Raw genomic sequence first — 16,420 nt, 5'->3', positions numbered from 1 at the left:
TAATTTCCTCATATATAACATGAAGAAGTTGCAAAAAATCACTAAACTGTTAATGTCTATCTATTAGGAAATGATTAATAAAGTAAGATATATGAATATAATGGAATAATTCTGTGCTATAAGAACTGATAAAATTAATGATTTCAGAGAATCCTGGAAAAACTTGAATGAACAGTTAAAAATAATGAACAGTCAGAACAATAACATCAACATTATTAATGATAACTTTGAAAGACATAAGAACCATGCAATGACCAACCATGACTCTAGAGGAATAAAATAAATACTCTCATTCTGGGTACTTTTTTTTTTTTAACTTTTGAGAGCTTAGACTAGACGTAATAGGAGGTTCCTTTAAGCTCTAGATGACCTGAAATTTTAAACATATTCTGCTACATATTTAGAATTTTAATGCATGAATGAATATGCATCATTTTTTTAATCTGCCTTAACACATAGTATACAAATACAGCCTTCACATAAGATGCAAGAACATGTCATCTGGGTTGAATTTTCATTATACACTGACATCCTTGTCCTACTCCACAAACGAACCTCACTTTTTTATATTCAAATTCACACTCACATCCCTCAACAAAGTAAGTGGTGAAGAGATTCTGGTTGCATTTTTAAAATTCAGCATCAAAAAATAAATATATAACATTGGGAAACTTCCATGGGACAAATTCTATGTTGAATAGTATTTTGAACAAAGTGAAAAATCATTGATTTTGATTTCTAAAGCATTTTAAGAAATCATAAAATTAGATATATACCTAAGACTAATTTTATAATGCTTATGTCCCTTATTTCTTTGTCAGTTGATAAAGGAATAAAACTAGTTTTGAACTAGTAGCAAGATATTTAAAAGTTACAAAAATTGAACTAAGAATTTTTAAATTGTAGAATATCTTTTGTGGAGCAGCAGTTGATTTTAGAAAAAATGATTACTTGCTCCAAAACTGAAATATCTCTGATTCGGGAATAGGAGTTTTATGCAGTAATTTAGACTATAAAGACACCATGACATACACATTAACTTTTAGTTTGAGCTATTTATTTTGAGTATTTTCTAATCAGTGTTTGTATCCACAATACTAAATGTATAAAGATGTGTATATTTATGCATAATATATTTTTTTAAATGTTAGAAAATCTTTATCAAAACAAAACTCTTCTTGAGGGTCATCACTGACAGAAGTTATATCAATTCAGTAGAGGTGTAGAATTTGCAAAGTATACTGAATTATATAAACTTTTTCCCCACAGTTGTGCTAGCAGTAAAACTTCAGTTATGTATAAAGGGTCATAGAGTGAGGAATACTCATGTTTCATTTTAGTTTCTGAATTACCCACACTTAACAATGGGGCTCACAATGTTTTGTATTGATTGGTTGATGGATAACCCACATAGTTCGTTTGGTACAGTACCTTTCCCTTACCTTTAGAGGGCACTGCAGTTTTGAAGCACGGTTCACCTAGAGAACTAGCTTAGTCCTGTGTTGTTCCCTGTTTAAAGAATACCTTTGAGAGGAGATATTCAGGGACAGAGGTGAATCTAATTTAGTCCAAGACACCTACAGCCTTCCTATGACTTATTCTAGAAAAAAAAAAAAAAAAAACAACGAAGTAACTGGAGCAACTCAAGAATCCCAGGAATCCTTTAAGCCATGATGATCTTGATAGCTATTCTCAAACTCTGGTCTCAGGACCCCTTTTCACTCTTAAAAATTATTAAGGATTCCCAAATGTTTTTGTTTACATGTTATATTTATCAATATTTACTATATAAATTAAGACATCTTAGTTATGAAAATAGTTTTGACCACAAGGACCTCCTAAAAGGGTCTCAGAAGTTCCCCAGACAATAGTTTGAAAATTGCTGACCTATATCAATTCTAGACAACTCATGTAGCTCCAGTGGCACTGAAATAATTCTTGTTGACACTCTTAACATTCTTCCTATGTAAAATTCTTTCTTCCCTCTTATTACTTTTTTGTTTCTTTCCTTTCCTGCTTACACCCAACTAAAAATATCTATAGGCCTTATAAAAACTGAGTCCTATAAACACTATAGATTCATTACTTAAACTCAGACCTGTGAGGACCTGTGAGAGGACCTGTGTTCCCGAATTGGGCTTGTATACTAAGTGTCTTCTGAACTCAATCAGCCCACATGAAGGAAATAGTAACTGACATTCAGCCTTTCAGGTGAGATCCAAACCATTTAAGGAACAGTGTAGGAATAGAGAAATCTTTTATTATTAGGTTGGGGGACTGATATGTACTACCAATGTAATGTAATTTCAAATGAAAACTTTCTCCGTTTGACTTCTAAAGCATCAAAAATGAAATGTCAAAATAAGGTTCACTTTCCCTTGATTTAAAATGATGAAACTCCATAGCCTTCAAAATATTTCTTAATAAACATGAGGTCTAGCTATCTTTAGGAATGGAATCCCTCCCCCAGAGAACTGTTGCAGAAACTTGGTGGAACGGCAGTGCTAGCACAGAGATATTACCCAAAGATCCCAGGATTCCAGGGCTTTTAGTTTGGGAAACAATTTGCTTTTGCCAAAAAAGCCATGTGGCCAAGATACAGAGAAGAGAGAGACAAGCAGAGGACTGTGACCTATACTGATTCCTCCATGCTTTTTCTGCCAAGTCAGCATGGAATAGAGGCACTAGGTGCTACTCCTCTGACAAAACACAGGAAAAGCAAATGGATCTAAGACCTGTAGCAAAGTAGAGCATGGAGGAAGGTGGGGAGAGATGCAACTGAGCATACTAGAAGACTGAGTTTGGTGACACTACTAGAATCCAGGCCACAAGATTGTTATCTTCCCTGGTAGGAGAGAAAGGCAGGAAATTCACACACCCTTCCTCACCGCAGCTATTACAACCAGAAAAGAAAAGCTTGTTTCTTTAAAAGCTTATTTCTATTATCATACTGTTGAAATTTGCTATTTGAGTGGATGAACATAGTAATTTGGTTAAAAACCTTTTAAATATACAGTTAGGGACAGAGAGAAACCAAATCAAACAAAGGACACTTGTCTCAATTTAAACTGAAGTAGAGGATTAGCCAATAAAAGAATTCCTGTAGATACCCATTACCCAAACTGCTTTGAACCTGAAGAGCTTTAGTAAGGAAATAAGCCAGAAGTAGTGTTTATCATGGTAATCACATTTCTCAGAGTAATCAGCCAAAATTCCACCTGGCTACAGGAAGAAACATGTTTTGTAAAGGATAGAATATCAAATCATGTTTGAAAGAAATTTTGATTTGGCCACCTGCCATCTTAATACTCTCTATAGATGAAGTCTTTTACAAATATTTAATTTTAAATGGATAACTATAGAATGTGTTTCTATGGAACAGAAGACTGATATCAGATTACAGATTTGTCATAGATTGTTAACCATGAATTTTATACAATAAAACAGAGTTCTCTTGGGATTCTCAAAAAGATAAAATGAAAATACTGACAAGAAAAAAACACATGGCATAAAACCATTTTTAACACACTAGAAATTAAGTGTGATCTAGCAATTTTCTAAAATCTTCGATTTTAATCACATTCCTAATAGGTTGTGAGACTCGGTAACAATAGTACAATACTGTGGTCCTGCTGGAGTACTTTAAGGCCGAGTCAATTTTTGATGCAGAGAAGTTACTGGTGCTGGAAGAGGTAGCTGAGAGGAGAACCAACACTGTATAAAGAGAAAGAAAGGAGGGAAAATTGAGGGTTAGGGAAGAGGTTAATGGGAATGATGGGGGAATAGTGGCAAGACTACCACAAATGGTGGAAATAAGGTATTAAAAGGAATGGAGTATGGCACAGTGTAAAGCACTCTGCCCTGGGAGTCTAGGGACATGGGATCTAGTCCTGATTTTTAGGAATTACTTAGCTGAGTGCCCTTGAGCACGTTATTTCACCTTTCTGAACCTCAGTTTTCTCATCTGTAAAATGATGTTAAGGGGTCCCTTCCAGGTCTACACTTTGTTTAAGTGACGGTGCACCTAGCTCATCTGGGGAGGTAGGTGTAGAGGGCCTCGCGTCAGAGGAGAGACAAGCAACTCGGTTTTTCCAAGGGAAAGCCCCTCCATGGTGCATCCAAACTTGAGGACGAATAGACGGGGTTTAAGGAGTTTGAGAACCCAGGCCACTTCCAGGCCGGTAAACTTGAGAAGAGAAAGGACTAGAGTACGTAAAATACTCAGGGGTCGCCCTACCAAAACCTCAGTGGGTCCGAGCGTATCATGTGCCTGGGCCAGATCCTGACCAAGCGTGCTCAGCTCCGCCAGGAGCCGGCTGTGAGTGCTCTCTCCCCTTCCCTCCAGGAGCGGGCCGGGAGTGCGCCGCCACTCCTCTCCAACCCAGGGAGCCTTGCGAGCTCCTGCCCTTCTCCTCCGTGCCTTCTAAGACCAGCGAGCGTGCTCCTTCATATCCGCCCTCCCGGAGCGGGCCGAGCGTGCCGAGCGTGCTCCCCCTCCCAAACCGTGCGTGCTCTTCCCCGCCCCTCCCACCTTCCCTTGGGCGGGTCCTACGCTCTCCCACGCCCCACTTTCTAGTCCCCACCCTTCTCCCTTGCTCAGGGCTAGTCTGAGTAACACCCCCCCCCTCCAATCCGAGCTCCGGGCAGGCCTGGTGCCACCTCCCTTTCAATCCCCGCCCCTCCTACCTGCCTCGGGCTGGCCCAGGGCAGTCTCCCCACCCCTCCCACCGAGTCGTCTCGGAGGTCAGGGCTCCTTGTACCCTCGACCCCTTACCACATATCCTCCCCAGACATAGAGGAAGTTCCCGTCCACTACAGCGCAGTGTCCACTTCGTTCCTCGGCCACACAGTATCGTTCGGTCTCTGCCATCGCCGCCGCCATGCCTCCCAGGACCTGACCTAGCGGATAGCGCTAAGCACCTCACACCCCTTCCACACGAAGCGACCAGTTTGGAGGCTCCCTTCTCCACACAAGGAAAGACGGAAAGCGGAAAGGGTCTAACCTGGGGAGGCGGAAGTGAAACGTTCCGCTTCCCCGCACAGCTCCCGCGAAGCCACGGGCAGCGTTCGAAGAAATGCACTGTGACCCCGGGAGGCAGCCACGGCGCTGGGAAGGCTTAGCGCCTCCAGAAAATGAAACGCCACGGCCACCGTCCTGCCTCCACATCGGCTTCCTAGGTTGGCTGCTGCTGCTGGTTAATCTTTTAGCTGTCTTATCTATAGCGCTCTAAGCTATGCAAAGCGAATTTTCACTGGCTGCCTCCCTCATCCCCCCCCCACACACCTAAAATGTCAACCTTTATGAAAACCGTTTCCTTATCCCTCTTAATCTAATGTCTCCCCTCTGTTGACTAGCTTCACTTTGATCGTATGTATGTTCTTCACATGTGCTTGTTAATACTGCTTTTTGCCTTCTTAGGCATATACTCCCCAGAGCTTACTTGTGGTTGCCAATTACGTGCTTGGGACTGACTGACTTGTCAGTCTCCTATCCACAACTGATGTTGTCTCCACTTTGCATTTGAAGAAACTATAGTTTATCCAGGAAGTGTAGCAATTTACCTTTCTAGTATAACGGGCAGAATTAAACTATGGATCTCCTGCTTATCTGTTACTTAGCTATTAAAAAACTGACTCTGGCTTACCTATTTGGGGCCACGCCTATTTGATTCATTCAAGATAGAAATTAAATAAGACACTTGTAGTGTAATGCTAGAGAAACTAAGGCAGGATAGAAATTAGAGTTTTTTAATATTTTATTTGGATTTCTGAGAGGGAACGATTGTGCTGGGGGCACGTTGCCCCCAGGACTGATGTCCAAAGCATCCAGCAGCTAATGTGTGCTTCCCATGAAGTGGCTCCAAGCTATCAGAGGGTAGACCGAGGCAGGGGGGGAATATCCGGTTCTGACCGGATGGAGGGAGGCACTGGACATTCTGATAAGCAGGGAAGGCCTGGGGTCATGATGATTGAGAGGGGGGATGTGGCAACCACGCAGAACTATTCAGGGAAATTGAGGTAGAACAATTAGGTAAACTGAGATAGAATAATCAAAGGAAACTGGCACAACAGTAGAACATGTTACATTTAGCAAATGGGAATCTACTTAGCAATAACTTGGAAATTATATTCTTGTCTTTCGTTTTTAATTTCTAATTGCCCAACCCGTGACTGACCTTGATTCACAAATCCTGGTCAAAGGCACCCTTTGAATATCCGGGCCCAGCCCCCACCATCGTCAGCTCAGCTTCCCCCAGCCCTCACCTGATCTGAGCTAACTGAAAAGCCTGAGGAGAATTTAGGGGTACCGCCCAACATCTTCTAGGTATAAAAGAAACGAGCCAGGAGGCCCTCTTTGCAGGAGCCCTCCCAACTAACACATGGTATCCTTCCTGCCATCTCTGGCCCTGGTGTCTTTCTAACTTAACTTTACTTCCAAATTACTACAATAAACCTTTTATTTATCAATCTAGGTTTTCAGGCCTGTAAATTCATTTTACAGAGGACACTGTGCCTCATGGGATTATTTTATTATCTATGTGCCGAGAAATGGGGTTCCCCCTTTCCTTTCCCTCATTAATACCAAATTCCTTCTGATGGGGGTGAAACCCTAAAACTGTGTCCCCTTTAATCTGTAAAAAAAAAAAAAAAAAAAAAAAAAAAGGGTAATTGGGGTCTCAAGCTTTCCCCTGGGAAAAGCATACCTTCCCAGACACAACCTCCCCAAGATAAGTGATTTTATTCAGTTGGAGATATCAGCCTGATAATCCTGTTGACTGGCTGGAAACTCCCCAGATAAGTACTCTCTTTTCAACTGGAAATCTGGGCCCAGGGCATTGATTGAAGCCAGAGCTTCAGCAGATAATTCGATTCATGATAAAACTTGCTACATCCAAAAAAAGATCACAGAGGGCAAATTAAATCATATTTTCTTCTCATATTCTGTGTATGTGTCTCTGTCTCTCTTTTTCTCCTTTTTTTCCTTTTTCTTCTCTCTCTCTCTCCCCCCCCATTTGATATAGGTGATACAATGAACAATCATCCAAAACATATTTCCATATTCATGTTATGAAAGAAACAGACCCCCCCCTCAAAAAAAAAAAAACTCAAGAAAAATAAATTTTAAAAAAACAAGAAGTATAATCTGTATTCAGACTCCATTAGTTCATTCTCATCATAAGTCCTGTGGAACTACCTTGTTTCATTGTATTGCCAAGAATAATAGCTAAATCATTCATAATTGATCATTTTATACTATTGCTATTATTGTGCACACAGTTCTAGTTCTACTCACTTAATTTTACATCAGGTCATATAAGTCTTACAAAACATCAGTATTTTATTTTTCCCCCTCGTTGAGAAGGCAAGTACTTCATATAGATTATATCTGGTTATGCAAAACATCTCCATAGTAGTCATGTTGTAAAAGAAAACATAAACTTAAAAAGGAAGAAAGAAGGAAAGGAAGGAAGGAAGAAAAGGAAGGGGGGAGTGAGGGAGGGAAGGAGAGAGGAAGGAAGGAAGAAGGACACAAGGTAATAATAAAGGAAGGAAAGAGACAAGGAAGAAAATTAAAAAAAAAAACATGCTTCATTCAGTATTCAGATACGATCAGTTCTTTGGGTATAGATAAAATTTTTCATTCTAAGTCTTTCAGAGTTGTCTTGCACTGCTAGAAATTGCATAGTTGATCATCTTACATTGTTGCTGTTACTTTGTATGTGGTATATTTCTTTTTACATCAAGTCTTTCTAGGTTTTCTGAAAACATCCTATTTGTTATTTCTTTTATTCTCCTCAATACTATTTTTCCAAATACATGTAAATATAGTCTTTTTTTCTTTCTTTTTTTTGCGGGGTGGGGGGTGGGACTAGGCAATTGGGGTTAAGTGACTTGCCCAGGATAACACAGCTAGGAAGTGTTAAGTGTCTGAGATCAGTTTTGAACTGATATATAGTTTCAACATTCATTTTTGTAAATTTTTTTTCCAAAATTTTATCCCTCCCACATTCACTTCCCTCCACCCCAAGATACAAACAATCTGATATAGGTCATATATGTACAATCTTTTAAAACATATTTCCATATTTGTGCAAGAAAAAAATCAGACTAAAATGGGGGAAAAAAACTACAAGAAAGAAAAAAAAGTGAAAATATCATGTTTTGATCCACATTCGTTTTCCATAATTATCTCTTTCTGGATGTGATTGGTATTTTTCCATTACACATCTATTGGAATTACATTGGATCACCTCATTGTTGAAAAGAGCCAAGTTTATCACAGTTTGATCATCACTTAATCTTGTTGGCGTGTACAATGTTCTCTTAATTCTACTCATTTCCCTTAACATCAGTTCATGTAAGTTTTTCTAGGCTTTTCTGAAATCAGCCTGCTCTTTGTTTCTTATAGAATAATATTCCATATTATTGTTCTGTAAGAAATGACCAACAGGATGATTTCAGAAAGGCCTAGAGAGACTTACATGAGCTGATGCTAAGTGAAATAGCATGCCTATTGTATACTTCAACAACAGTACTATATGATGATCAATTCTAATGGATGTGGCCATTTTCAACAATGAGATGATCCAAATCAGTTCCAATAAGATCAGTAATGAACTGAACCAGCTACACCCATCGAAAGAACTCTGGGAGAAGACTATGACCCACTACATAGAATTCCCAATCCCTTTGTTTTTGTCCACCTGCATTTTGGATTTCCTTCACAGGCTAATTGTACACTATTTCAAAGTCTGATTCTTTTTGTACAGCAAAACAACTGTCTGGACATGTGTCCATATATTGTATTTAATTTATACTTTAACATATTTAACATGTATTGGTCAACCTGCCATGGGGGGAGGGGAATTAGAACAAGAGGTTTGGCAGTTGTTAATGTTGTAAAATTACCCGTGCATATATCTGGTAAATAAAAACTATTAAATTAAAAAAAAAGAATAATATTCCATTACTTTCTTAAGCCATAATTTATTCAGCTATTCCCCAACTGATAGGCATCCACTCAATTTCCAGTTCCTTGCCACTGTCAAAAGATGCTTTTTATTTCTTATATCAGAATTATTTGCTCAGTCATTCCATAATTGATAAACATCACTGCAATTTCCAAATCTTTGCTACCACAAAAAAAAGCTGTTATAAATATTTTTGTACACATATATCCTTTTCCCTTTTTCATTTATTTATTTATTTTAGGGATACAAACCACGTAGTAGTACTGCTGAGTCAAAAGGAATATGCAGTTTTACATAAAGTCCTTCTGGCATCATTCCAAATGGCTTTCCAAAATGATTGGATCAGTTCACAACTCTACCAACAGTGTATTAATGTCCCAATTTTCTTACATGCCTTCCATTTTTCTGATAGGTGTCATAATAATTTTAATTTAAATTTCTCTAATCCAAAGTTATTTAGGGCTTTTTTCATATAATTACAGACCGATTTCTACATCTGAAAACTTCCAGATTATTTCTGTTGAGAAATGGGAGGAAGGGGAAATCGCTCTAGATGACCAAAAGAGAAACTGAGGCAGAGCTCCACGCCAAGAATACTTTATTAGAGAATCAACCAAGTGGATTCCAGACTTACCTCTAGATCAGAGTTATCACCTCCATTCAGGACTCAATGTATTCATCCACTTCTTTTCTAATTCTTTGCTTCCACAAAAAGAGCTGCTACAAACTTAAACACAAAACAAAGCCAATGCACACGTGGGTCCTTTTTTCCCCTCCTTTATGATTTCCTTGGGATACAGACCCAGTAATGGTACTGCTGAGTCAGTGAAACAGCTGTTCTTAAAAATTAAATTAAAAATTAAAAATTTTAAAATAATTTTTTTTAATTAAAAAAAACTAAAAACCTTCTAAAAACGCAAAGATGAGGATATGCATTGTTAGTGCATTCCAACATAAGCATTTGTTTAGTGCGTTCTCTCACATAATTTCAAACTCTTTCCTTAAAAAACAAGAAACAAAAAACGATTGGTCAATATGGTTCTTAATGGTCCCTTAATGGTCTCTAAAACCAGCGTACTCCAAATGCGAGCCTTTATAACCGTTAGTCCAAAGGCCCTTCAAAAGGGAAAAGACATGCAAAAGAGATAGAGGGTGAAAAATTATAAAAGAAGCTGACATAGTTCGGCGAGACCACCGAGAGAGAAGGAAGGACGTTAGTGGGGCGCCCAGACTCTCCAAGAACTCCCTCTCTAGGTTAATCTCTTGGAAACATCTTCTGGTGGGGGGAGGAGGAAGAGAAGGAGGAGGCTGTCCTCTAGTCACGTGGGGACGGGTGGGTCTTGGGGAAAAGGAGGCGGGGCCTCTTTGCCGCCAAAATCTGAACATGGCTCCGGATCGAATGCATAGCAAAGTGGTTTCTGCCTTTAAATTGCGGGGCTACCTGCTCCGGGGGTGAGTTCTCAAGGGCTATATTTCATGAAGAGGGTGTTATGGGAAGGAGTCGGGTCCGGCGAATGTCCGAAGACTTTCGAATCCTTTGTACCTCTAACCTGAACTCTGCAGGTCCCTAGCCCAGCGTACTGAAATCTTACGCTGTCCGGGGAAGAAGGCTTAGGGCTTCGTGGGCCTTTTTCGGAAGCTTTTATTAAACACCCACTGTTATCAGCACTAACTATACAAAGCTAGGCAAAGCCCTGCTCTCCTGGAGCTACCAGTCTAATGGATGGGAAGCAAAAGGCAAATGACTAAGTACACACAATATACAATTGTAGGTAAAATGGAAGTAATTAACAGAGGTAAGGATGTGAGGAGTTGGGTTGGAGGTAGAGGTGAGGAGGTTTCCCTCCTTATTCCAGATGAGGCCGGCCTGTGCAAAGGCACGGACTCCGGAGAGGGAGTGAGGCCAGTGACACTAGGATCTACACAGAATTCGTGGAGGGGAGTAAGGAAGAAGACTGGAGAAGTGGGAAGAGACAAGCTGTCAGGGACTCTGAAAGCCAGAGGATCTTATATTTCATGAAGTCAATGGAGTTTACTGAGATGTAAGAGATGTATTGGAAAAACATATTCCCCTTCTTGCAGCAGCTAAGTTGCTCTGGGACCTGGAGTCAGGATCCTTTTCCTCAGGTCAAATCTGGCCTCAGAAACTAGCCATGTGACCCTGGACAAATCACTTAACCTCTTTTCCCTCTGTTACTCATCTGTAAAATGAACTGGAGAAGAAAATGGGAAACGACTCCAGAATCATGACCGCCACTGAGGTCATGAAGAGTCAGATGGGCCTAAGAGGAATGAACAACATTCCATTTCTTGGGGGAAACATAAAAGTCTTGCTTATTTGTCCATAGTTAAATTTACCACCACCCTTCTTTTCCTGGTCATATTTGTTTGGCCTACCCATGAGCACTTGATATTTTTCCAACTGATTAGTTCTGACTTTACTTGTGTGGAAAGTGTTTTGTAGTTGTGTTATTATAGTTCCTGACTTTCCCTTGTCAGATATTAGCTTGACAGTTAATTTGAATGGAATTTCTTTTTGTATCTCTTGCTGTTGGACTTTGTTGGAAATTTATAAAAATGCTGATGATTTATATGGATTTATTTCGTATCCTACAACTTTGCTAAAGTTGTGAATTTTTTCTAGTAGTTTTTTAGTTGATTCTCTAGGGTTCTCTAAGTATACCATAGTATCATCTGCAGAGAGTGATAATTTGGTTTCCTCATTACCTACTCCAATTCCTTTAATCTCTTTCTTTTATTGCCAAAGCTAACATTTCTAATACAATATTGAATAGTAATGGTGATAGTGGACAACCATTATACACTAATTTTTTAAAATGCCTTGGCTAAACCAAAAAAATGCAGTGGGTAAATTAAGTATTTTACTATGGAGAACTCACCTTAACTGTGCAAATAATTAGTGTAGTTATATACACAGTTAGAGAGGTTTGTGAATGAAATTAACAAGCATTTATTTGAGTTCTGGCTATTCCTAGTATTCTTAGATTAAGAAAAAATAGTACAAAATAGGTCTTTACAAGAAACAATCTTGCTGATGAGTCAAAGGGATAAAAACATTTAGTTCTTTTCAGCAAACAATGATTACCTACATGCTGGCTGTAAAGTATAGTAGATGATGAAATAGATGAAAGGGCTATGTAAACTGCAAGATGCTGTACAGATGCAAAGTATTACCATTATTTATAATAGTTGTAAGTAGAATATGATAAAATATAAAAAGATACATAATACTATAAAGGAGGAGAAAAATGTTATTTCTTTTAGAATAAGGGAAACCTTTATGCAGGTATTTGAACTGTGCCTTAAAAGGTTGTGTAGGATGTGGGTAAGGGATGCAGGAGGAAAAAGCAGTGAGAAAATTTATAGCTCTATGAAACCAGGTGGCATATTGCAGAAAAAGAATCATTCTGGCAGTTGTGTTTACAAATTAAAAAAAAAAAAGATTGAGAAGTTGAGTAAAGTTAATTTATTAAATATTTTTATACCCAATTTTCACTTTTGTACAGAATTCTCATCTCTGAATAGAAACTATTTTCTGAAATTCTTTATTTTTAAAAATATTTATTTTTATTTTTACTTTTAATTTTGATTTTACCCATGTCTTTAAAATTCCCACTCATAAGAAATTCATCTTAAAATGCAAAATGTTTAAAAAGATGCTGTATTATTTTAAACTATTTGAAAAGTCTGTTATTATTTGATAAGTCATTTTTTCAACTACTCTGTTTCTCCAGTGGATGTATAACCTCAGTGACATGGGTCTCATCCATGTGAGTTTATTACATGCTACCCTCATTTCACTGTATGATCTAACCAGTGAGATAAGAAACCTTACTTTATTCTCTTGATATTACATAGATTTTAGTAGAGTACATGAACTGCCTTTGGATTATCCCTCCCAGTTGTCAGGTAATAAATCCAACCATGTTTTTTTCTGGTCATACATTTTTTTGAAGATGCCTCTTATAACCGTTCCTCTTGTTTTTTGTTTGTAATTTATTACAGCCTCTATAGGCCTACCATCCATCATTTCATTCCCCTTTGGGTGATCCCCAGTTTCATTTCTATATAGAATAAATGAATAAAGCATTTATTAAGTGAATGGAGGAGTATAGTACATGAAAAGTTTAAGCTGCAAACTAGATGGAAAAGTCCTGTGGACCTTAAGAGTACAGTGGCAAAAATAGATGTTAATTCCTCTTTGTTAATATCATTGTTTCCTAGGCGTTTGGGATTTAGGATCCTGGGTTTTACATCAGACAGATACTGATCAGGTTGGTTTGGTAACAGTACTTCTAGTAGTAGTTTATGGGCCTGGCAAATAAATAGCTTCTCACATCTTTACTTCTGGGTTCCTTGCTGCTTCACCTCATTTGGCTTGCTTGCCCTGGAGGTATAATTGGTAAAGAGGCCTGACTCCTTCTTCATAGAAGTTGCTTCCCCACATAATGGCAGTGAAGTCTGGGTTGGAAGCTCATCTGTTTGTTTAGTGAGTACTACTATTTCCAAGGCTCTTTGGTTCGGTATTCTTGGCTGTATTTATCAGGTTTTTAGGGGAAAATTGTGGTCAAGATAGTGATGGTGGTAACTGATTTGACTTGCTTGGTACATGCTTTCTCCTCTCTTTTACTTTTACCTGGGAAATAGCATTAGCAACAGTCACACAGATATGTGCAATCTGTTCAGGAGATCAAGATGAAATTTCAATAATGGACTGATGATTTTAGTCTAATAATTTAATGCCATGTTTTTCCCTGAGGCAATTGGGGTTAAGTGACTTGCCCAAGGTCACACAGCTAGGAAGTGTTACCTGTCTGAGGTCATATTTGAACTCAGATCCTCCTGATATCAGAGCTGGTGCTCTATCCACTGCGCCACCTAGCTGCTCCTAAATTATCTATTTTTTAAAAATAAATTTCCTCTTTTTTTTTCCCCCTATTAGTGAAGCCACTAAATATCTCATTGAAGCTCTTGAGCTTGTCCCTGAATTAAAGCTTGAAGATGCATTGGAAAGTATCATTGATGCTGTTGAAAAGCAGCCTTGTAAGTAACTCTTAAATTGTTTTCATAAGTATAAATTTAATTTGATCCTTAAATTTGGTGACTTAATGTTTGTTGTCAGCATAATGTGCTTTCCATATTAGACATACTTATCACACTTTCCTTAATCTGACAATAGCCAGAGTATTAAACTTGAACTTTGATCTGCTTCCTAAGTGCCTCTGTATATTTGTATAAATCATAGATGATATTATAGCTTTCTTTTTCATCTTTCCTTAGCTTTTGGTTTTGTAACTGCACTGTTACACCAGACTTTCTAGAAAATTGTCATCAACTTAGGTAGCACCCCTCAGACATTCATCTTTCCTTGGATGTCCAAGCTGCAGACAGTAACCAACGACTTTTATATTAGTTATCTTGGCCCTTCTAAATGTGCATCAGGTTTTGTTATAACAAAAGGCACACATTTGTAGTGTAAGTGTTCTGGTTGTAGTCTTCAATGACTCTGCTATTTCATCTATTCTTTTTGCTATTATTGCAAGAGAGAACCAGTCTATGGCATAAACATATTGTGACAACACAAATAGGAAAAGTTTGTATATCTCATTTAAAATCTATAGATATATTGGAGCCACTTTTGCTCATATATATTAGTGGTTGAAAATGTAATACAGGAGTAAAATGACCCTAGATCATTAATTATTTTTTTTAATAAAATCTTTTTATTTTCAGATTATATGCAAAGATAGTTTTGAACATCCACCTTTGCAAAATCTTGTATTCTAAATTTTTCTCTCTTCCTTACCTTACATAGCAAGTAATCCAATATACGTTAAACATATGTAGTTGTTCTATACACATTTCCACAAGAAAATCCACAAGAAAGATCAGATCAAAAATCAAAGGAAAAAACCAAGCAAATAACAAAAAAGGTGAATCCACAAATGTGATCCACATTCAGTCCCCACAGTCCTCTTTCTTGATGCAGATGGCTCTATTTCACTTCATTTAGCATCAGTTCACATGCTAAACATTTCTTGTAGAACAATAATATACCATAACTTATTCAGCCATCCTCCAACTGATAGGCATCCACTCAGTTTCCAGCTTTTACCACTTCAAAAAAGGCTGCTATGAACATTTTTGTATAGGTGTGAAAAATGCTTTTCAAATGAATAAAGTAAAGTATATAAAATTACAAAGGAACCAATTGTATTAAAATATGGTTATTAAATATTTTTAAATAAACACCAGGTTTACAAAACCCATATTGTCTTGTCTTAAAAGATTTTTCTTGAAAATTGAAATAATTTTTGTTAATATTTTTCAAAAAAATATTAAGTTAATGTTTAAAAATTAAGAACTATTTAAAAAAATTAACTTTTAAATTGTTTTTGCAGTGTCATCAAATATGATTGAACGATCTGTAGTGGAAGCAGCAGTCCAGGAATGCAGTCAGTCAGTAGATGAAACTGTGTATGTTGACATAAGTAATCATCTTATAAATTATTGAAAATTAATTTTCATGTATTTTTTCAGAAATAGAGGTGATGCTCAATATTATCATAGAAAGTTTGTTTCTAAATATTTTTATTCAAAGGATGTATTTTATTCTGTTCTTTCATCTGTCATTTTTCTTGGGTTTTAAGGTTTTTTAAACCTTTATTATTAAATGACTAATTTGCATTTTGAAGTAAAAGGTACATTTTTATATTGACTTACTGGTGCCACATTTTTGTGTGTTAATTAGTTTAGACATCTAAAAAGATAATTTGTCAGTATTAGATTGGTAATTTTGAATTAGAGCTTTGTTGTGTTATATGTGGGAATTTTTGTATTCCAAGTCTTGTTTCTCCTGTACTTAGTAGAGTTTGGGCAGTTTGGGGAAAGTGATAGAAGATAGTTTAATAAGTTATATTTTTAAAAATGGGGGCAGCTAGGTGGCGCAGTGGATAGAGAACCAGCCTTGAATTCAGGAGGACCCGAGTTCAAATCTGGTCTCAGACACTTAACACTTCCTAGCTGTGGGACCCTGGGCAAGTCACTTAAGCACAGCCTCAGGAAAAAAAAAAAAATGCTCTTTTTTCCCAAATAGAGGAATGTATTTGGGAAATAAAATTAAGATCAGAATGTTTCTTTCTAATTAGGAAATTAAGGGTAGGAAGTTCTTAGAGCTGTTTTAATTCAAGCTATTCAACTGGACAACCACAGCCCACCCTCTTTACTTTAAAACAAAACAAAACAAAACCCACAACCACAGCCCACCCTCTTTACTTTAAAACAAAACAAAACAAAACCCCAATAACCAAAGCCTTTTACCTTTAAACAGAGCTTTCTGAAACATATCAAAAAATCTTCAAACTTCTTGCTCCTGAATGAACATTTATTTGTAAAAAGAAAAACAATTAAATAAAAAATATCTGGTG

The 16,420-nt window shown here is 37.5% G+C and overlaps 2 protein-coding genes across 6 annotated transcripts in view; one reads left to right on the top strand and one right to left on the bottom strand.

Annotated features, from left to right (window-relative positions):
* The window catches only part of KLHDC1 (kelch domain containing 1), a 64,154-nt gene extending 54,477 nt beyond the window's left edge, over positions 1–9,677 (bottom strand). For 3 of the 5 annotated variants that reach the window (XM_074290514.1, XM_074290515.1, XM_074290513.1), the window contains exon 1: positions 4,775–5,001. In XM_074290514.1, coding sequence (XP_074146615.1) covers positions 4,775–4,882 — 108 coding nt within the window. In that variant the 5' untranslated portion in view covers positions 4,883–5,001. Of the gene's footprint in view, positions 1–1,442; positions 1,558–4,774; positions 5,002–9,606 lie in introns of those variants that run through there. The other 2 variants (XM_074290517.1, XM_074290516.1) reach the window with 2 other exon arrangements.
* A 651-nt stretch (positions 9,678–10,328) lies between these two features.
* POLE2 (DNA polymerase epsilon 2, accessory subunit) overlaps positions 10,329–16,420 on the top strand; it is a 45,604-nt gene continuing 39,512 nt past the window's right edge. The window contains exons 1-3 of the mRNA XM_074290507.1: positions 10,329–10,424; positions 13,936–14,036; positions 15,395–15,470. Coding sequence (XP_074146608.1) covers positions 10,357–10,424; positions 13,936–14,036; positions 15,395–15,470 — 245 coding nt within the window. The 5' untranslated portion in view covers positions 10,329–10,356. The remainder of the gene's footprint in view (positions 10,425–13,935; positions 14,037–15,394; positions 15,471–16,420) is intronic.

This window comes from Sminthopsis crassicaudata, chromosome 2, assembly GCF_048593235.1.
Source record: "Sminthopsis crassicaudata isolate SCR6 chromosome 2, ASM4859323v1, whole genome shotgun sequence".
In the NCBI taxonomy this organism is placed as follows: domain Eukaryota; kingdom Metazoa; phylum Chordata; class Mammalia; order Dasyuromorphia; family Dasyuridae; genus Sminthopsis; species Sminthopsis crassicaudata.
This window is presented reverse-complemented; position numbering and strand designations above follow the sequence as displayed.